Source organism: Coccomyxa subellipsoidea (genome assembly GCF_000258705.1).
Source record: "Coccomyxa subellipsoidea C-169, whole genome shotgun sequence".
Classification (NCBI taxonomy): Eukaryota; Viridiplantae; Chlorophyta; class Trebouxiophyceae; family Coccomyxaceae; genus Coccomyxa; species Coccomyxa subellipsoidea.
The window spans coordinates 2,724,467-2,741,604 of NW_005178041.1; the positions used below are offsets into that span (position 1 = coordinate 2,724,467).

Sequence of the window (17,138 nt, forward strand, 5' to 3'; positions counted from 1 at the left end):
CTGGGGGAAGAGTTTGAGTCCTGCTTTCCATGCTGTGACAAGCACAAGGCTCTGGGGTTGATGGTCTATAATCACTTGTGGTTGTGTGTATGCAACTTCAATTATAAGTTTCCTTTGAGCCAGGGGATCATGCTAGTGTTGCGAGGCAGCCCTTCCCTTCATTCACTCGCTCTTCCAATATGTCTGTGAATCCTTGTTTGTTATAAAGGATGTGGTTCTGATGGCGGTGTATCTGTGCAGACGGTGAGGAGCCTGCTTGGCTGGGCGGCGGATTCGGTGCGGCTGCTGGATGAGGGCGGTGCCAGCCCTCTGGATCTTGCCATGCAGGCAGACGCTGCACGTGTCATCAGCATCCTTCGCAGCCTGCACTAGCACCTCACTCAGAAGGGACTCTACATTTTACACTGCTTCCTGCATGATGCATTACCGTCCCTACAAAGGGACTCAGCAATTTGGCTTCAAGGCTTGCCACACCGATGCAGGTCTGTGTCTTGGTCTAGCTGCATGCATGTGCTCAACAGTGCCACTGCAGTGCTCCTGCAGGCTGCGCAGCTGCAGCTGGCGCTAGAGTACCTTGTGACGTGTGATTGTTGACTGGTGTGACAGTCATTATCGCAATGTTGTGGATGTCTATAAACTTTGTGTTTGTCTGGTAGAACAGATCTGCTGTGCTTTGCAGTCCATGTGCATGCTAATGGGACTTACGTTACCACCTTCCTTTAGAAAGGAACCTGTGTTCTTCTCTCCTTTGTTCAGGTACATTTGCAGTCTTGTAAATTACAGCTTCTTGTTAACGTGGCAAATTGAACATAACAATTCCACATTGTTGCACGCTACATGCGCATATGCTCTTCACGCACCATACTGTCCTGGAGACATGTGGAGAACTTTGATCCCGACTTTACCTAAAGAAGGAACTCGCTTATGACCTGCGATGCACCATTAGGAAGAGCATTGTTTCTGACTTTCATCCGCGCTTACAGTGGACTGCATCTTGCCATCACAGATAAGAAGCCAGAGAAAAGGTGACGCACTACAGGCCAGCACTGGGTTCGTTTTACACCTGTGGCGGGTGAAACTACTACTGTGAAGAGAAATTTAAAGCATCTCACAACTCTGAAGTGTCATCATCGACATGTAGCATCCTGTCGTGGCCCCATTGCTCAGGTAGATCTCCATTCTATACAGGCACAGAACAAGTGCAGCCACATGGCAGATGGAGCTCCAATACAGCCACGAAAAAGGAGACTTCCGGGTTCTATGCAGCCAAAGCCACCAGCTCCTGAGCCAGAGATCCCTGCCAAGTCCAAGAAAAAGAAAACCAGCGAGGCACCTGCCAAAGCAGATTCCCCGGACAGGAAGAGCCCAAAGCAGGTCCAGACAAGGCTGACATTCCAAAAGAAGCCTGTGGAAGACCGTTCATATGCCTTTGCTGTCAAGCCTGAGCCGCCCAGGCTACCATTGCCGCCCAAGCTACCACTGCCACCAGTCTCCCAAAGCGGACGGCCTGTCAGGTAAAGAGACATACTCCAACATGCTACAAATCATCTATTCTTTGGGTTGAGGTCACATTGGCAAGCGCAGGCTTTTGAACTTGCTCTTGATATCGTAGAGCATTGAAGGGACTGTCTGTCTCAACCATCACATGCGCATGCAGGTGTAGCCCTCAGGCAATGCTGGACATCACGGATGAGCAGCTGCTGAGTCAGTGCCATGCTTGGGCAGAACCCAATGCCTCCCAAGATGCCCCAGCAGAGCGGAAGAGACCGACAAAAGCAGTCATTCCCCAGGTCGCTATTGAGGACAGAAATACAGTGGGACTTGCAGCGCAGCAGACTCTGCCCGCCGCAACTGTGAGGCGAGAGCCAGCAGAAAGCACAGTGCCCATAGCCTCATCTCAACATGTGGAAGCAGTCCCTTCAGGACAGGGTGGTGCTGATGAGGGGGCAAGGGTCATGGCAGGGTCCACGAGTGAAGCACAGCCGTCTGCTCCAAATGACTTTTGCAGGAGCCTGTTGGCTGATCTGCTGGGAGAACCCCCCTCAGTTGTCAGTGCAGCGCCTGCTGCGATCAGCGGACAGCCGCATGACAGACTTGCACCGGAAGCAGGGCCTTCAGACACTGGCGCGTGCAGGAGCAACCATGCTAGCGCAAATGACAATGGCAGCACGGCGAATGGCGAGAGATGTCCAGCTGAAATCAGTGCGACTCAGAAAGAAAGCCACTCATTGCCTGCAGCAGATGCACAGGATTCTACCCTTGGCAGAGGTTCCTTGCCTCGCGTGGATCTGGGCCCATCGTTGCCGTTTTCAGTGAGCGCAGGCAGTGCAAGGATGGGTGCTGGCAAGAAGCTGTCGCTCCGGGAACGCATGAAGTTGCTGCAGAGCCAGTGAGGATATCAATGCGCAGGTTGTGACAATCGATTTAATTTTCTGGCGATGTTTGGACTATGGATGAGGTACTGCATGTATTTTATGACTGTGCACCAAGATTGTGTCTCTATTGACGACACCTGTATTCTGCTGGACTGCAAGGCACTCCGTGCTGTCAGCGGTCGGCCAAATTGAACTCTAGAGGTCTTATGCATGCTGGCATCATGATCATGCATATGACTCATCGGATGATCATGATCATGATGATCGGGCAACCTCAGGGCACTTGTATGCATTAGTGGCACTTGAATTTGCTTCTGTAAACATGTCGCCCTCACACACTGTGATTCCCATCTGCCCAATCGCTATTCCACGTTGGTGCCTCGTGCTCAGTCTTCCGAGGGCAAGGAAGATGAGTTGATGGCGTTACGCCCCCTCAAAAGGTTATGTAACCGTAACCTTGGCTGTGCTCAAAATTGAGCTCAGGCCATTAGCGTTGTGAGCTTTCGTCCAGACAAGCACACAATAAGTGAGCATTACGTCCTCAAGGAACGTGATTGGGGGACGAAAGAAGCAGGGTGTCTGAACGAAGGACAGTACGTCGGTTGCCTCCTTGGGAAGGCAGTGGGGCACGCATGCGCCCATAATCAAGCGCATGGGAAGTCAGACAATTCCGAAGAACATTTACGCATCAGGGTGAGAGAATATGTACGTCGATGAATTGAGCACTTGCGATGTTGCAGACAGTCGACTGAAAGGTGCCTTCCTGAATCTCACGCTGTGGATTTATGCCCAAAGAAACAAGCACGCGGACCAATCTGAGGAGAAGAGAAATTGGGATGCGGATGCGGATGACAAAATTCGGGAAATCCTCACAGAAAATCCTGGAAGGAAACCCAGATGGAGCGATGACAGGTTGCAACAGGCAAGCCCTACCCATCTAAATCTCCTCTTTGATCCGAATCTTTTCAATGCGAAATATGAGGAAGGTTTATTAATTCACTGCCATTGACGCTCTGCTTGCACTCCAATCCGCAGATGGACAGGATAGCACTGGAACAGCGCAAGCGATGTATCATGTGGGACGATGAGGGGGCTGGATTCTACCTGGTAGGACTCAAATAACTGAAGATTGAGATCCATTCGTGAAGCCAGATGGCATGCCTGTCATTTGACACAGTACCCTGAACGCCTCAGTGCTCTAACAATAGAAGGTGGAATTGTGCAGATGATGAATTGGGATTGGCTCAGAAATTGCCCTGCAAAGATGCCAAAGGACAGAGCATCAGAGCCAGGCTGGTACGAACCTACCTTCAGCCCTTGTCGCCTATCACAGGCGACTGTTGTGTCTTGTGAAACCTCTGGCTTGGACTAAAAGTGTGCTGCCCATTGTGGGCTTGGACACCTTGCAATAACATCTTGCAATGCAGGTATGAAGTGGTGAAGACTATGCTGAAGCCACCTCTACTTGACTCAAACGTTTCTGAGGACAAGCTTGCTGACTGGATCGATACGCACACAATGCGGGTGCATGGGTTCCTAGACAGATTGCAACAGGTAACTGCTTTTTTCACCGGGCTATAAACCCGCGGCCGAAAAACACACACTGCAGTCATCAGCTGATTAATGCAAGCAAAAATTTGCTGATTTACCATAAAGGACCTTACAGTGTGATTTTCGAGACTACATCATGATCATGAGCATCAAATCAATTGATCGTGTGGCCATGCAGGTGAAAGAGGATAGCAAGGGAGGCTTTTTCATCACACCATAAATTTCACATGGGAGATTTGGTAGTTTGTCGGCTGCAAAACATAGGGGAAAATATAAGTGCTGTTGTTAGAAAGTATTACATTACGCTCAGTTGATGTCAAGAAATTGATGGTCTAAGCCTTTCTTGGGTCACAATTTGTGCACAATGAGTTGGCCCAGTGGGAATACTGCCATGCATATTTTATGTCATCAAGGGTATGGCATTGTTTACTTTGCAAAGCAGGCACATTCTACCTATCGATACAAAGTACAAAAGAAGTCTGCTGGTCTTATTCAGAAGCCCACAAACATTGCTTGCTCGTTCATGGAGAGCTCAAAGTCGTGTTTCAGAGGGCCCAGCGACGAGTAGTCATCAAAATTAGATCTGTCATCAGCAGCCTTCACCACAGGCCTGCATGCCAGCCCATGCATCAGCCAAATCAGACGGTCCTTTCAGTAAGAGGCAGGTCCCAGATTCCAAATTGTCAACAGAAGTGTTGTCATGCACACGAATGTGAGCTCGTTAGGCAGGAAACATTACATAGAAACATTACAAAAGACACCTGATGGGCGGCGTCTCCTCTCTCCTGGCCACCTTATTCCAGTCCAGACCCTTGAACCAGGGGTGATTCTTGATGTCATTCGTTCCAGCAGCCAAACACCCATACCTCTTTGACAAATCAGCCTGCGTGCCATGTCAATTGAGCACACTTCACCCACTCTGTTACACAATATTTTGCTCGCATCCTCGTTCCTAGAGGAGCTTTGTAACATCGATGGAAGCTAGCCCGCACTGATGGAGCGGCGACATTGAAATGAGTTTCTGCCTCCAATGCTGGCTCCGTTGGCACCATGCCAACTTGCTTACCAATAGATAATTGCTACGGCCTCAAGACGCCCCTGTTGATCTGTGTTGCAGGGCTTTTATGTGTTCATCAGAGCAATCGTGCTCTATTGATCCCACTTACCCTGATCCTGCACGCTGCATGGTTCCTTTGCTGCTCAACAGCAGGGACAAGGCAGAGTCTGCAAGAGCATGGATAGCCACGAATGTAAAAATCGAGTTGGGGCTCTTAAAAACCAGCTGAAATTCTCGGAGCTTGAAGCAAAGTTGAGAGAATTTTTTGCACCTGTAAGAGCTTCCGGATGAGGTCGCGAGCGTTCACAGAGAAGTGGGCGGGGAACCCGAAGCGGCCGCTGAGGATCTTCTTGTAGGTGTTGGTGACGTCCTCATCATAAAAGGGCGGGAAGCCGGCCATCATCTCATACAGGAACACCCCAAACGCCCACCAGTCCACTGCCATGCCATGCCCCTACGGATCAGTCATGTTACATCCCTTACAGTTCACTCAGTGAGTCAGACGGTTTGTCACGTCACATTGCTTTCAGCCTACTCAGGGTTGTTTCAAAGCCTAAATCGAGATCTACATAAGTTTTCAGAGTTAGCGCCCACCATGACATCATGTGAAAAAAAATCCACATCACAGCCCCACGTCCTGAGAAAATAAGGACATGCAGAGTACCCGCTGGTGAATTACTTATACAGCAGCTAGAGTGAGTCTCTCGTACAGTAGGATGACTCTAGAAGTATCCACAAAGAGTGTGGGCAGTTCACCTTGTTGAGGATGATTTCTGGGGCGAGGTAGTCTGGCGTGCCGCACAGGGTATATGTGCGCTTGCCGCTGCCGACAATCTTGGCAAAGCCCAGATCTGTCACCTTGATGTGCCCCTTGCTGTCCAGCAACAAGTTCTCCGGCTGCAGACGACACAGCTCCCCTCATGCTGTGATCTGCCCATGCTTGTTTATTATATTGATTTTCATTCTCGCGGCATCCCTACCAGCGGCAAGGTGTGTGCACAAACATTGCAGGTAATGGCTGCCATATTTCCTACCCCTTGATGGACGTGCCAGATCCAAGCAAGACCAATCAACTGTGGCAAGGTGCTCAGCATTTATACCAGCCCCTTCCAGCCGAGACATGCTTTTCACCCTGCAACGATTACTTTCATGGGCCTGCTGTACATTTGGTGCTCACCTTCAGATCACGGTAGACAATGTCATTGCTGTGGAGGTACTCAAATGCATCCAGCACCTCGGCTGCGTAGAATCTGGCATGGTCTTCTGGCAACCTGCACATCAGTAAGGGGTTTGTCATTCTTTATGCAAGGTAGAATGCGAGACATGCAAGGCAGCGCGAGCGACGAGAAGGGAGGAAGGGCTGCCTCGCAGGTTACTTGAAGAACACATTGCCATGACCCTGAATATTTGTAGACAATTTCTGCATAGCGTGGAATTTGCAGCGACACTAAAGAGCAGAGTGTGGCCTCACTTCTCTTTCGCTTTGAGGTGCCTGAAGAATTCACCGCCGCAGACATACTCCATAACAAAGTAGACGCAGTTGTCGTCCTGGAACCCGCCCAGAAAGTTGACCAGGCCCGGGTGATTCACCATCCTCAACACATCCCGCTCCGCCCTCAGATGTATGATCTGCGAGGCGTAGTAAAGTTCAGCCCAGATCGTGAAAAAGGTATGATCATGATCACAGGCTGATCCTGCCAGAGGCAAAGTGCATCTGGCAGATGCCATCTGCTGGAAAGCTGCAGGTCAAGGCTGCCACATATCCTACCCCCTGATCAACAATATAGAACGGTACTGATCTGCACAGAAAGAATGTCCAGCACGTTGGCTAGCAAATTTTGAACGTGTGACATTATCTCTTAAATTCTTACACGCTGTGCCTGCTAAGAGGCAAGGTGCATCTGCAAGCTGAATGTAGGTGCTGGTGTGCCCTTATATTTCTCAAGCCCCTTCTCTTGAAGTCAATGTGAGGGGGGCCCTGCCTGCTGGTTCTTGACCAGGTGGGCCTTTGAGAGTGCCTTGATGGCGCAGACCTCCCTGCTGGCCTTGGTGTGCACCAGCAGCACGCGCCCAAAGCTGCCCGTGCCCAGAATGGGCCCCTGCTCAAAGTCACTGATGGTGCAGGAGTCATATTTGCTCTTCTGTCCGCTGCCGGACCTGCCCACCAGAACCTGGACCTGCACCTGCGTGGTTGTTGGGCCCTGCACGCGCCAAAATGGCAAAATCAGAGAGAAGCTACGCAGCTGATAACATCAAGGTCCCTTTGCATCTGGAGCACGCTTGCCCCGGTCAGTCCTTCTTCTCTGTCAAGGCTGTCATGCAGTGTCAGGGTCCGTCTGATTGAGATTGTGGAATCGATTGTTTACATACAGCCTTTTTGCACGGCTGAGCTACCTTGGTTTCCCGTGGCGTGGACTTCCCTGACTCTTTCGTGCCTGCGCTTCTTGCTTGGCAGCTCGTCTGTTTGCGCTCCTTTGCGACGTCCTTTTCACAATTTTCTTTTGTGCTCTTCTCCTGGATTCACCAGACATACATCACCAATATTAAATGCTGCCATAAGGAGCCTTTCCCTTCAACACTTCTTCACGGAGAAAAGCCTTCTGCTAGCGTAAGAACGGAATGAAGATGGCTTGCTGATGTCAAGCGTCCGAATAGGTGCGATTAATGTCTTGTTTCAAGATTACCTTCAATTTTTCCTTCAGCTGCAAAGAGAAATTGCTCGGGAAAATGCTTTTCATCGCACTGCCGAGACCTCCTCTAACGACTGCACGATCACCATCACCCTTGCCTTAAGATCTGAACAGCTTCCGAAGCATTCTGCACTTCGGAGGCCTTGATATCATAATGATGTGCACCCGAGCTGCATCCGGTACATTCGTTCCAACGTTCCCAGTGGGGCTAAATATAGAAAGCCAAAAGAGGAGACTGGGAAGCTGGCAGGTCAAGCATGGAAGTCAACCCACCTCCACTTCATTCCTTCCTTCAATTCACATCCTCAACATTACATTCTTCACGATGTCTCACATCTCAAGTGCTCGTCAGCTTGAGTGTGTTCTACATTATTGAATAGTTATATTACAGGCCCTAAAAGTTGAGTCATAGATGAGGTGCACCGTGCAACGCACTCGGTATTCGTGAATATCACCTCCAAAGATCATGGCTGCCAGTATCATCTTGACATCCCTGTTCCTCAGCCAATACTCATCCACACCATTGCATTCTAGAGCCAGTCAACAGAGTCATGATGACAGCAGCATGAGCATGCCGCTGATGAGGACCCCTGTCAAGCCCAGCAAAATCCCAGCAGACAACAGCACATCCACAGCCTGACCGCTCCATGCTGAGCTGCCATTGCACTGCAACGCTGTTCCCTGCAAGCTACCCTGCTCTGTCATCGCCTTGCCCTTGCTCGGCACAGCGCAGACTTTCAGCGCCCCGCTGCTGCGGCGTGGAGCCAACACAGACTGCTTCGTGTCTGCAATGCTGCTAGCGACGGAGTGGCCGGCGCCCTTCCTGGGAGCACCAGAAAGCTGCTTTTCTGGGCTGGTCGCAGCTGCATGAGGAGGAACATGCGTCGCTGCTTTAGTTGCATGTGCTGTGGCTGGGGATTGGAGCCCCCTTGCAGGGTCCACTGCTGAAGGGCGGTTCTTCATGTGACCAGCTGACGAGGCATGCTGTCTCTGCCCTATGTCATTGGCATCTGAGCTGCTGGCAGCAGGCGCATTCACGCTGCCATTGCTGTTGGATGCTAAGGGTTGTGCAGACCCATGCTGAAGTGCATCGCGGGGTTCCTTGTGGCGGCTTGTGTCACTCCTGTCTGATCCTGCGGAGTGGCAGCTGCTGTGGCTGTGGCCGGCCTTGCCGCCAGCGCTGCTATCTGTAGCCACTGGCTCCCGCTGACAGCAGCTGTTTGCTGCACAGCCGCAGCCTGCTGATTGGACTGCATCATCCTCCCTGCCACAAGATGATGCCCCAGACTCTGCTTTTTTGTTCTGTGTCAAGCCGCCTCCTCTGATGCAATTCACCCGCCCTTCATCCCCATTGCCTGCTGCAGCCCCTGTCGCTCCGTCAGCGAAGCGATCGTTCCTGGTTTGGCTGCTTGCTTCTGAGGCGGCCTCTCCATTGCTCCTCACGCTCGCTGCTTCACTGCTGCCGGAGCGCTGTGACTGCGGTGCTCGGGAAGGGGATGAGCGGGACTGGGGCTCCCTGTGCTGCCGCGGGTGCACCTCCCCTGCCGAGGTGGCGGCGCCGTTGGGTATGTCGGGGGTGCATCGAACGGGTGGGGCGCCGGGCGGCTGGAACACGACCGACACTATATCGCCAGTGACGTTCCACCGCGAGGCGGCTGTGACGCGCACAGTCACCACACTGCCCATGAGGCCCTCCTGCGGCTCCAGCAGCACCTGCAGTGCACAAAGCTTGCACTTCATGACACTCGCCACTCAGCATATATAAAACATTCCATTCCTCTCTGGTCTCTGCGCTCCCCTGCGGCCAGTTATGGAATGCTTGCACCTTGCGAAACACCAGCACTGGCTGTCAGATCAGGAGGGATCAGCTGGCAAGTGGCACAGGCCAGCAGCACCCTGACGAGGACTTAGCAGGAAGGATAAAGGGGTTGCCCAGCAGGAATAGGTGCTTGCCTGGATGTAGCTCTTGGTGTGGCCGACGAGGTGGCGGCCGTCGGCGGCGAGTTCCACGACGCAGACGCGCTGCAGGCTGCCCACCAGGCGCTGGTAGCAGTCGCCAAAACCGTCCACGAGCGCCGTCAGAGCGCGGCTGCGTGCCTTTGCCACCCCATTGGGCAGCTGCACGCACAATGAGCCAATTGTGAATGCAATACGTACAAGCAGTGCGTGCAGCAATGTAAGGAGAATTGGATCCTGCGTGGTATATACACAATGCGTGCAACATACAAGACACCTACATCACAGGAACATTTGTCTGCATGTGAGGTCATCCATGACGAACCAGCATCAAAGCACTATGCACTATACTGAGAAAAGCACTGGATCGTGAGGTGGTGAATTTTACAAGGGCTGAAGATGTACAGGACAATTTTGCACCGCAGAGGAAAACTGTGGCGCTTGTTCACCTTTTTCATGCGTGCGGCCGGGGTGCCAGGGCGCGGATAGAACTGGCTGATGTGGGTGTGGGGGAACCGGTACTGCCGCACGAGCGCCATCGTGGCCTCAAAATCCTCGTCGGTCTCGCCCGGGAATCCACAGATGATGTCTGTGGCAAGCTCCAGGCCAGGCACCAGCTCCAGCAGCGTGTCTGCCACTCTGCATAACCCCACACATCGTCTTAACAGCAGACACACCATCTTGCACGCTTTACAATACATGGCATACTGACCAATTTTGCATGGTGTGCCCCTTCTGTCTCTCCTCGACGAATCTGTCAGGATGCAGGACGCCCCAAATACCCATAGATTACATTTTGCATGCAATCGCAAAAATGGCAATGCGCAGCGGCCCCCGGCGTTATCTGCGGGCACAGAGGATCATGACATGCAGCACGGGTGCTGCTGGGGTGAAGAGGGTGTGAGGAGGGGAGGTGCAGAGTGATATATTGAACGGGTGCATACCTGCGGAACTCGGCGGAGGTGTACTCACGGTTCATGGCGGCCAGGACTGCGTCCGAGCCGGACTGCACGGGCACGTGCAGGTAGGAGAACACACAGGGGTGATTCAGTGCCTGCGCATTAGCAGCACAATCAGTCCCTCAGCTGCCAAAAATGCCCAAATTATCCGCACCCCTGCCGCGCACATGCTAACATATACAGGAGCTGCACTACTCTGCAGCTGCCTGATATGGCATAATTATCGAGACTTTTGAGACCTTGAGCCCCTGCAAAAATATTGCACAGCCACAGGCAGAGTCACGCAATTCCTTTGTGAAGCACTGCAGATGCACTTTGCCACAATCTGCCGGACACCTCATGAAGCATGGGCAAGCGGAGAGGCACGCAGGCAGAAGTGTCTCAAGAGAGCCGTGGGAGTGCACATACCTCCGCGATGTCGGGGAGGTGCTCCAGGATGAAGGGCGGGTTGGTCATGCCGATGCGCAGTATGGTGCGGCCGTCGCTCGGCAGTGCGGCCGTGAGCGCTCGCAGCAGATCTGGCAGAGAGGTGTCCAGGTCGCGGCCGTACGCGCCCGTGTCCTCGCTGCTCAGCCACACCTCCCTCACCTGCCAGATTTATTCAGCCTCAGCCGCAGACTTCCCTTGAATAACAATAAACATCGCATCTACCTTTGAAGACGGCTTTTGATACAGCAGATGAAACTTACGTCGTGGTTGAATTGCCTTGATGAGGTATCTGCGTCTTGGTACAGGGGAGCCAAATCAGAGCATGCAATACGTCCACCTTTGACAAGTGACATTCCAATGTCTGCAGCAGTGTGCAATGCCCACAACGTTCCTTCGCTGAAATGGACGTATTGCACACTCTGCAGCACTTCTTGAGCTTCATCCCTATGGTGACAGAACTACTAACAAGGCGCCCCGAAGTCTTGTCATTCGCTAATTCAATCATGCGCAGTACAACTCATCAAGGGTGTGCTGGGGTGGCAAAGAACAGCACCAGCGGGTCGACAGCAGCGGCAGCCGCTCGGTGCACAAGGGCGCTGAGTTCGTAGGAGCCGAGCTGGCCGCGCGCATGCTTTGTCTTGCAGTACGTGCACGCCCCCAGGCAGCCCGTCGACAGCGGCAGAATCTCCACATGCGCATTTCTCCGCACCTGCACACCAGCACTGTGAAAGTTGCCTCTGCCATGCTGATTTATTTTTAATGAGCCAATGATTCCTGTGCGCTGAAGGAGAGGTCCCATCACAGGCCCTTGTCATGCATGGCTCTTGCAATGTAGGTTATGCACATGGCAGATTTGCACGGTGGTGGTTTGGTGGTGCATTGCATGCAAGGACTTGAAGGAGGCTACTTTGGGCAGGTCCAAGCGCGGCAGCTTCTTCTTGGCTAGCATGTGCACCACATTGCCCCTGAGTGTCTCCTCCACCGCCTCCACCACCCTGTCGATCTGCGTGACCCCTGCAGGCATCGGCATATTTCCCTGTCATGTCAGCGCCCACTGGGAGCGGCTAGGAAGACATCATGAACATTGCAGTGCGCACTTGCTGGGAATCTCAAGGAAGCTTTCATCGTGGGTGGGTGTAACGTGGAGAGGGGAGGAGTGCTCACCCAGCAGGCTCAGGTCTTGCAGCTCAGGCACCTTCTTGTCTCCTTGGGGCACGCAGCCGCAGACCACCAGCTTCTTGTTCAGGGCTTTGCCACGCGCCACTAGCGTGCTCATGGCCGCCTGGCTGGGATTCTTGACGGTGCAGGTGTTGACTAGCCATAGATCCGCTGCATCCTGCTTGTCATCGGCCAACAGCCTGCCCAGTACAGTCTACCTCAGCTGTAGCAGAAATTGAAGCTTGAGCCCACAACATATTGAATAGATCTTAGTGGCTGGTATAGCCTACTCCTTATATTAGCAATAGAAGCTGACGTGCTCCAAAGGCAAAGCATGGAGGCTTGCCTGTAGCCGTAGTCCTGTAGCTGTCCCATCATATACTCGCTATCTGACATGTTGTGAGCACAACCAAATGTCTTGACCCAGATGCCATATTTCTCTGGCAGATCAGCACCACTGCGGTCTGTCTGAGGCTGGGGATCATCCGTGTTTCTAAGATGTCGCAACACCTGGCCCTTTCCAACAGGCTGCCTCACCCCTTCAAACGAACCTGCGTCAAAATCCTCCAGATCCTGCATTGCGCTGATGAAGAACAAGACTTTGCTTCACAGAAGGAGGAGCATTTAACCCGAGCACTGCATGCAAGAGCAAACCCCTTGTTTTCGTCTGTTCCCTTGCGAAAACCTGGCTAGGGTTCGAAGCAGGGGACGATCTCGGAAAGCTCAAGAAGACCCCTGTTTGGGAGGCGTACCGAGTTACTTTGCCAGGAGGAGGCCTTCAGCCAGGTATTCTTTTCATATTTGCAGTTGGGGATCCAGATTGTGCTGCGACTGGACAGCCAGCTCAGACACTGAGGTGTAGATTCGGCCCCTGGCGTCTCAGTAGCGCAGCTCAGCAGCCATGGGATCGTACGCTGACTGTGGACAGGTGGGCGTCATATTTAAAGCAGGTTTCCTACTGCCAGGAGTCCCTTGCGTGAGGAAGGAATCCGAACAACCTCACTGTGCTGGCCAGGCCGTGGAAATCATCGCTGGACGTCTGACGTTTCTAGCCGTGCGAAGCTTCGAGGCATTCAACAGCAATCAGGATGTACAGTCTTCGTTGAGATACTGCATCGACAGGGAGCTGGTGAGCCACCTCCCTACAGCCAAGTCGTCAGAGCCGAGGGCTTTTGCCCAATCTGCCCTATCCACTCACTAACCTCTGGTCATGGCTGCAGATCTACTATCCCTTCTTCAAAGATTTTGGACCATTAGATCTGGGCCTAGCGTTCCGATTCTGCAGAAAGACCGCCCAGCTACTTCAGGTGTGTCACCGATCTTGTACTATGTGAATCTGGAAAGCAGATCCTAGCTTCTTATCAAGATGCTAGGGCGCTGCCCGCTCTTGTTCACTTACACACATATCGATGAAAAATCATCTACTTTTGCAGGAAGCAGAAAGCCAGGGGAAGCACCTCATCTTTTTTACAGGACCTTCCCCACAGTACAAAGCCAACGCTGCTGTCCTGGTGAGTCAACCCTGTCAGCAAATTGGCAGCCTCTGCCAGGAAAGTTTCACCACATAAAAGCCCATCAGCCCACATGTAAAATTTACATGGCACACAGGAGAATTTAAAAAGAGCCCATGTGTGATGGCACATCAGGTGGGCATTTTCCAGGTGATGCTACTGCAGCGCTCAGCAGAGAGAGTCTGCAGCCTCCTGCAGACGATGGAGCCGTTTCTTCCATTCAGAGATCCCTCTCGGGGCCCCTCCTGCTTCGACCTGCAAGTCTATGACTGCGTTCGGGTGAGCAGCCATGCCCGCACCTCTGCAGTCTTGTTACTGTTATATAGAGAGGCTGACTGGACCTGCTCCGGCAAATGCCCCAGATGTATAATCAAGCTCCCACAGGCGGAGCATCTAATAATATTCTTATAGTGCACCATGCTAAAGCAAAAATAAAGAGTGATAATCTGAGTATTGGCTGAAAAGATCAGATACGAGCACACTTCTGGGGGCTGCAGGGCATTGCAAAAGCGAAGGAGGTGGGCTTTCTGGACTGGCACCTGCCAGAGAGCTCCTTCAACCTGGCAGAGTATGAGCACTATGAACAGGTCGAGAATGGCGACCTCAACTGGATTGTCCCAGGTGAGAGACCTCACCTTGCCAGCTTGCTTGCTCCGTTGACCTTGCTTGCTTGGTCAAGTGCTTCAGCACTCAATAGGCCTGCACGGCGCTTGTTTCAGCGAAAGAGAGGTGGGTGGCTTTGGGAGGCAGTGACTGGCCTTGCCTGACAGTGACTGGGGCTGTCAAGTGCGTCAGGAATTAATAAACCTTCGCACCATAAGCACAGCAGAAGAGCAAGTCAAAATGGGGGCTGTGAGTGGTATGACATGACGATGAACACGATGTTTCAGGGAAGCTGCTGGCGTTTTCGGGGCCATCTGCTTCACCGTATATGATAGGCACGTATACCACGCACACGCCGGAAGACTACCACAAGTATTTCTCGCACAAGGGCATCACAGCCGTCGTGCGCCTGAACAACAAGGTGTGCACCCTCTGAGCAGAACTAAAGTGCAGATCACTGCTGCATGCGGTAATAACGCTTGTCACAGACCACCTGCGTCCGTTGTTTCTGAGGTTTCACTCAGGTCATCCCTCTCTATTCAACCCTTTCACTGTCAATGTTTACGTCGTTCCAGTGAAGAGGCAAGGTGCATGTACTGACAGGCTGCAGGTACAGGCAGCCACGGTTGCTTGTTGTTGTGGGCCTCACCAGATGAATAAAGTCAATAGGCACGGTGCCTTGCCTGAGTCTCATGACTAAGATGGCATTGTGCTGCAGCTGTATGATGGGGAGCGGTTCACGAGCGCGGGCTTCAACATGCACGAGCTGTTCTTCTCCGATGGCAGCTGCCCCTCCGAGAAGATCCTGCAGACCTTCCTGCACATCGCTGAGACCGAAAATGGTGCGCTATCTTACTTCAGCTCCCCAGTGCAGTCCGCAGCTTTCTGACCCATCGTAATCCCAGATCCCCACATGCGACACAGACTGGAGCATCAGGCCCAGTTGCTATGAAGGCTGTGCTCCGGTCACTTTCTTGATGACCATATCATGCAATGTGATATCTTTACAGCTGGCCACCGCAGGCGGCCATGTCATGCAATGTGATGCAGATAATGGTTCTGCTTATGTAACGGCATTGCGCAGACCAAGCATTGTTCGGGCCCAATATGCAGCCAGCATCTGGAACCCGAAATTGCCATGTCTGCATGCTAATTCCTGCATGGGCTTGTTGTTACAGTTGCACCTTCTTAAAGGGATGGCAGCACACAGGAAGCATGGAGACTGCTCAAATCCTCGCGTGATCTGAGATATTTTGATGTGCAGGCGCGTTGGCGGTGCACTGCAAGGCGGGGCTGGGCCGCACGGGGGTGCTGATCTGCGCGTACATGATGAAGCACTACGGGTTCACGCCGGAGGAGGCCATGGGCTACATCCGCATCTGCCGCCCCGGGAGCGTCATCGGCCCCCAGCAGAACTTCCTGATCGCCAAGGCCAAACAGCTGCAGCAGGAGGGCCGCGCCTTCAGAGAAGCCAGACGGGTGCGCAGCAGCAGGCTCCTGTACCGCACAAGCCATAGATATCCACGAGATTAAACATACCGTGCCAGTGGCAGCAAGCAGAGCACTCTTGAAGTAACACTTGAAACCATTACCTGATACCACACCTACAAAATGAAGCATTGTCTGTATGGTTCTCTGGGTTTTTAAAATCACAAGGCTGCCTGCCGGGTCTTGGATCAGGGATTTTATATCGGCAGCAAGGTGTTGATGGGCTGTGTTTGCTGCTTCAGGCGGAGGCTGCAGAAGAGGCCAGGCGAGCGCGTGCTGCTTCTGCATATGCGGCAAAGCCAGGTGTGCTCCACAGACCCTCGCCACATAGTTGATATCTACCGGCCATCTCGCATGAGACTTCATGCTGCCATGAACTTGCCATGGCTGTGTCATTGGTGGACAGGGAGCAATTCAATTCAATTTTATATTCGAATTTGGTTTGAAATTCGAATTCGCACCTCTGCAGGCCGGCAGTCTATCTCCATCAGTGCTACCTGCATATCCAGCCAGCCACTGGCGCCGCCGGCCCCGATTTCCGTATCCCTCGCTAGGCCGGGACCTCCTGCAAAGCCGCAGCAGCAGCAGCAGCAGCAGCAGCAGCAGCAGCAGCAGATACCGCGGCTGGCGCGCATGTCATCTGGGGGCACTAAGGACATGTCCCTGGACGGCGGCTGTGCCTCAGAGGATTCCTGCGGCCCCTGCCCTTCCACCACCAACAGCACAGCCACCTCTGGCAGGTGCGACTCCTTCTCTCTGAAATGAAGAGAGACTGTCCATATCAACTGGCACTTTGACAGCACTGCAAGGAACATCATCATCTGGGCACTGCGATTCTGCTATTGACACTCCTGCCATTCATACACTCCACTTTTGGGGCTAGCAAGCTGTTTGGTATTCCGCTATGATTAGCGAAAGACATGCTGAAAGATTGCAAGGAGTCTTATGACCGGCTAGGCGGTGTGCATTGGTGTAACATTGTATGCCAAAGGCGGCCTCTGCATGCGGGGGACGGTCTTGATATCAGTTTGTGGGTTTCGCTAGTGTTCCTGGCAGACCTCCTCAGCTCTGCGACTGATGCTATGGCATGCATGCGCAGGATCAGCAATTTCCTGCGGGGCAGGGCGGCGAGCCTGCGGGTGACCACCGGCCGGCCGACACCGCCGGCCGCCTCCCGGACGCGCAGCCAATCGGGCGCGTCTCAGGCGGCGTGTGTGAAGCCCGGCAGCGCTGCCACCACGCCCACGCGGCGAAAGGCATCCGAGGCCGCTCTGCTGCAGGCAGAGGGCATGCAGCTCAAGGTGCGCCCCTGCTTCGACTTCGACCACATGCAGCTGTATGATGTCTCATCCACAGCCTTT

At 53.0% G+C, this 17,138-nt stretch overlaps 3 protein-coding genes across 3 annotated transcripts; 1 reads left to right on the plus strand and 2 right to left on the minus strand.

Moving 5' to 3' along the window:
* Positions 1 to 4,674: 4,674 nt before the first annotated feature.
* Positions 4,675 to 7,100, minus strand: COCSUDRAFT_11750 (kinase-like protein; the record flags this gene model as incomplete). The annotated part of the gene is made up of 6 exons (XM_005651280.1): positions 4,675 to 4,809; positions 5,255 to 5,437; positions 5,740 to 5,880; positions 6,161 to 6,254; positions 6,455 to 6,612; positions 6,981 to 7,100. Coding segments are annotated over 6 exons (831 nt in total), but the record flags the coding sequence as incomplete, so codon positions are not given.
* A 1,631-nt stretch (positions 7,101 to 8,731) lies between these two features.
* COCSUDRAFT_35241 (hypothetical protein) lies at positions 8,732 to 12,754 on the minus strand (the record flags this gene model as incomplete). Its single annotated transcript, XM_005651281.1, has 11 exons — positions 8,732 to 8,896; positions 9,291 to 9,386; positions 9,627 to 9,791; positions 10,079 to 10,268; positions 10,574 to 10,683; positions 10,997 to 11,176; positions 11,571 to 11,726; positions 11,925 to 12,031; positions 12,182 to 12,375; positions 12,522 to 12,615; positions 12,727 to 12,754. The coding sequence occupies 11 exons, from the start codon at positions 12,752 to 12,754 to the stop codon at positions 8,732 to 8,734; spliced, it is 1,485 nt and encodes a 494-aa protein (XP_005651338.1).
* Positions 12,755 to 13,395: 641 nt separating this feature from the next.
* COCSUDRAFT_12077 (cell division cycle protein 14) lies at positions 13,396 to 15,822 on the plus strand (the record flags this gene model as incomplete). The annotated part of the gene is made up of 7 exons (XM_005651282.1): positions 13,396 to 13,482; positions 13,609 to 13,686; positions 13,822 to 13,965; positions 14,184 to 14,307; positions 14,577 to 14,710; positions 15,008 to 15,131; positions 15,554 to 15,822. Coding segments are annotated over 7 exons (960 nt in total), but the record flags the coding sequence as incomplete, so codon positions are not given.
* Positions 15,823 to 17,138: the final 1,316 nt, after the last annotated feature.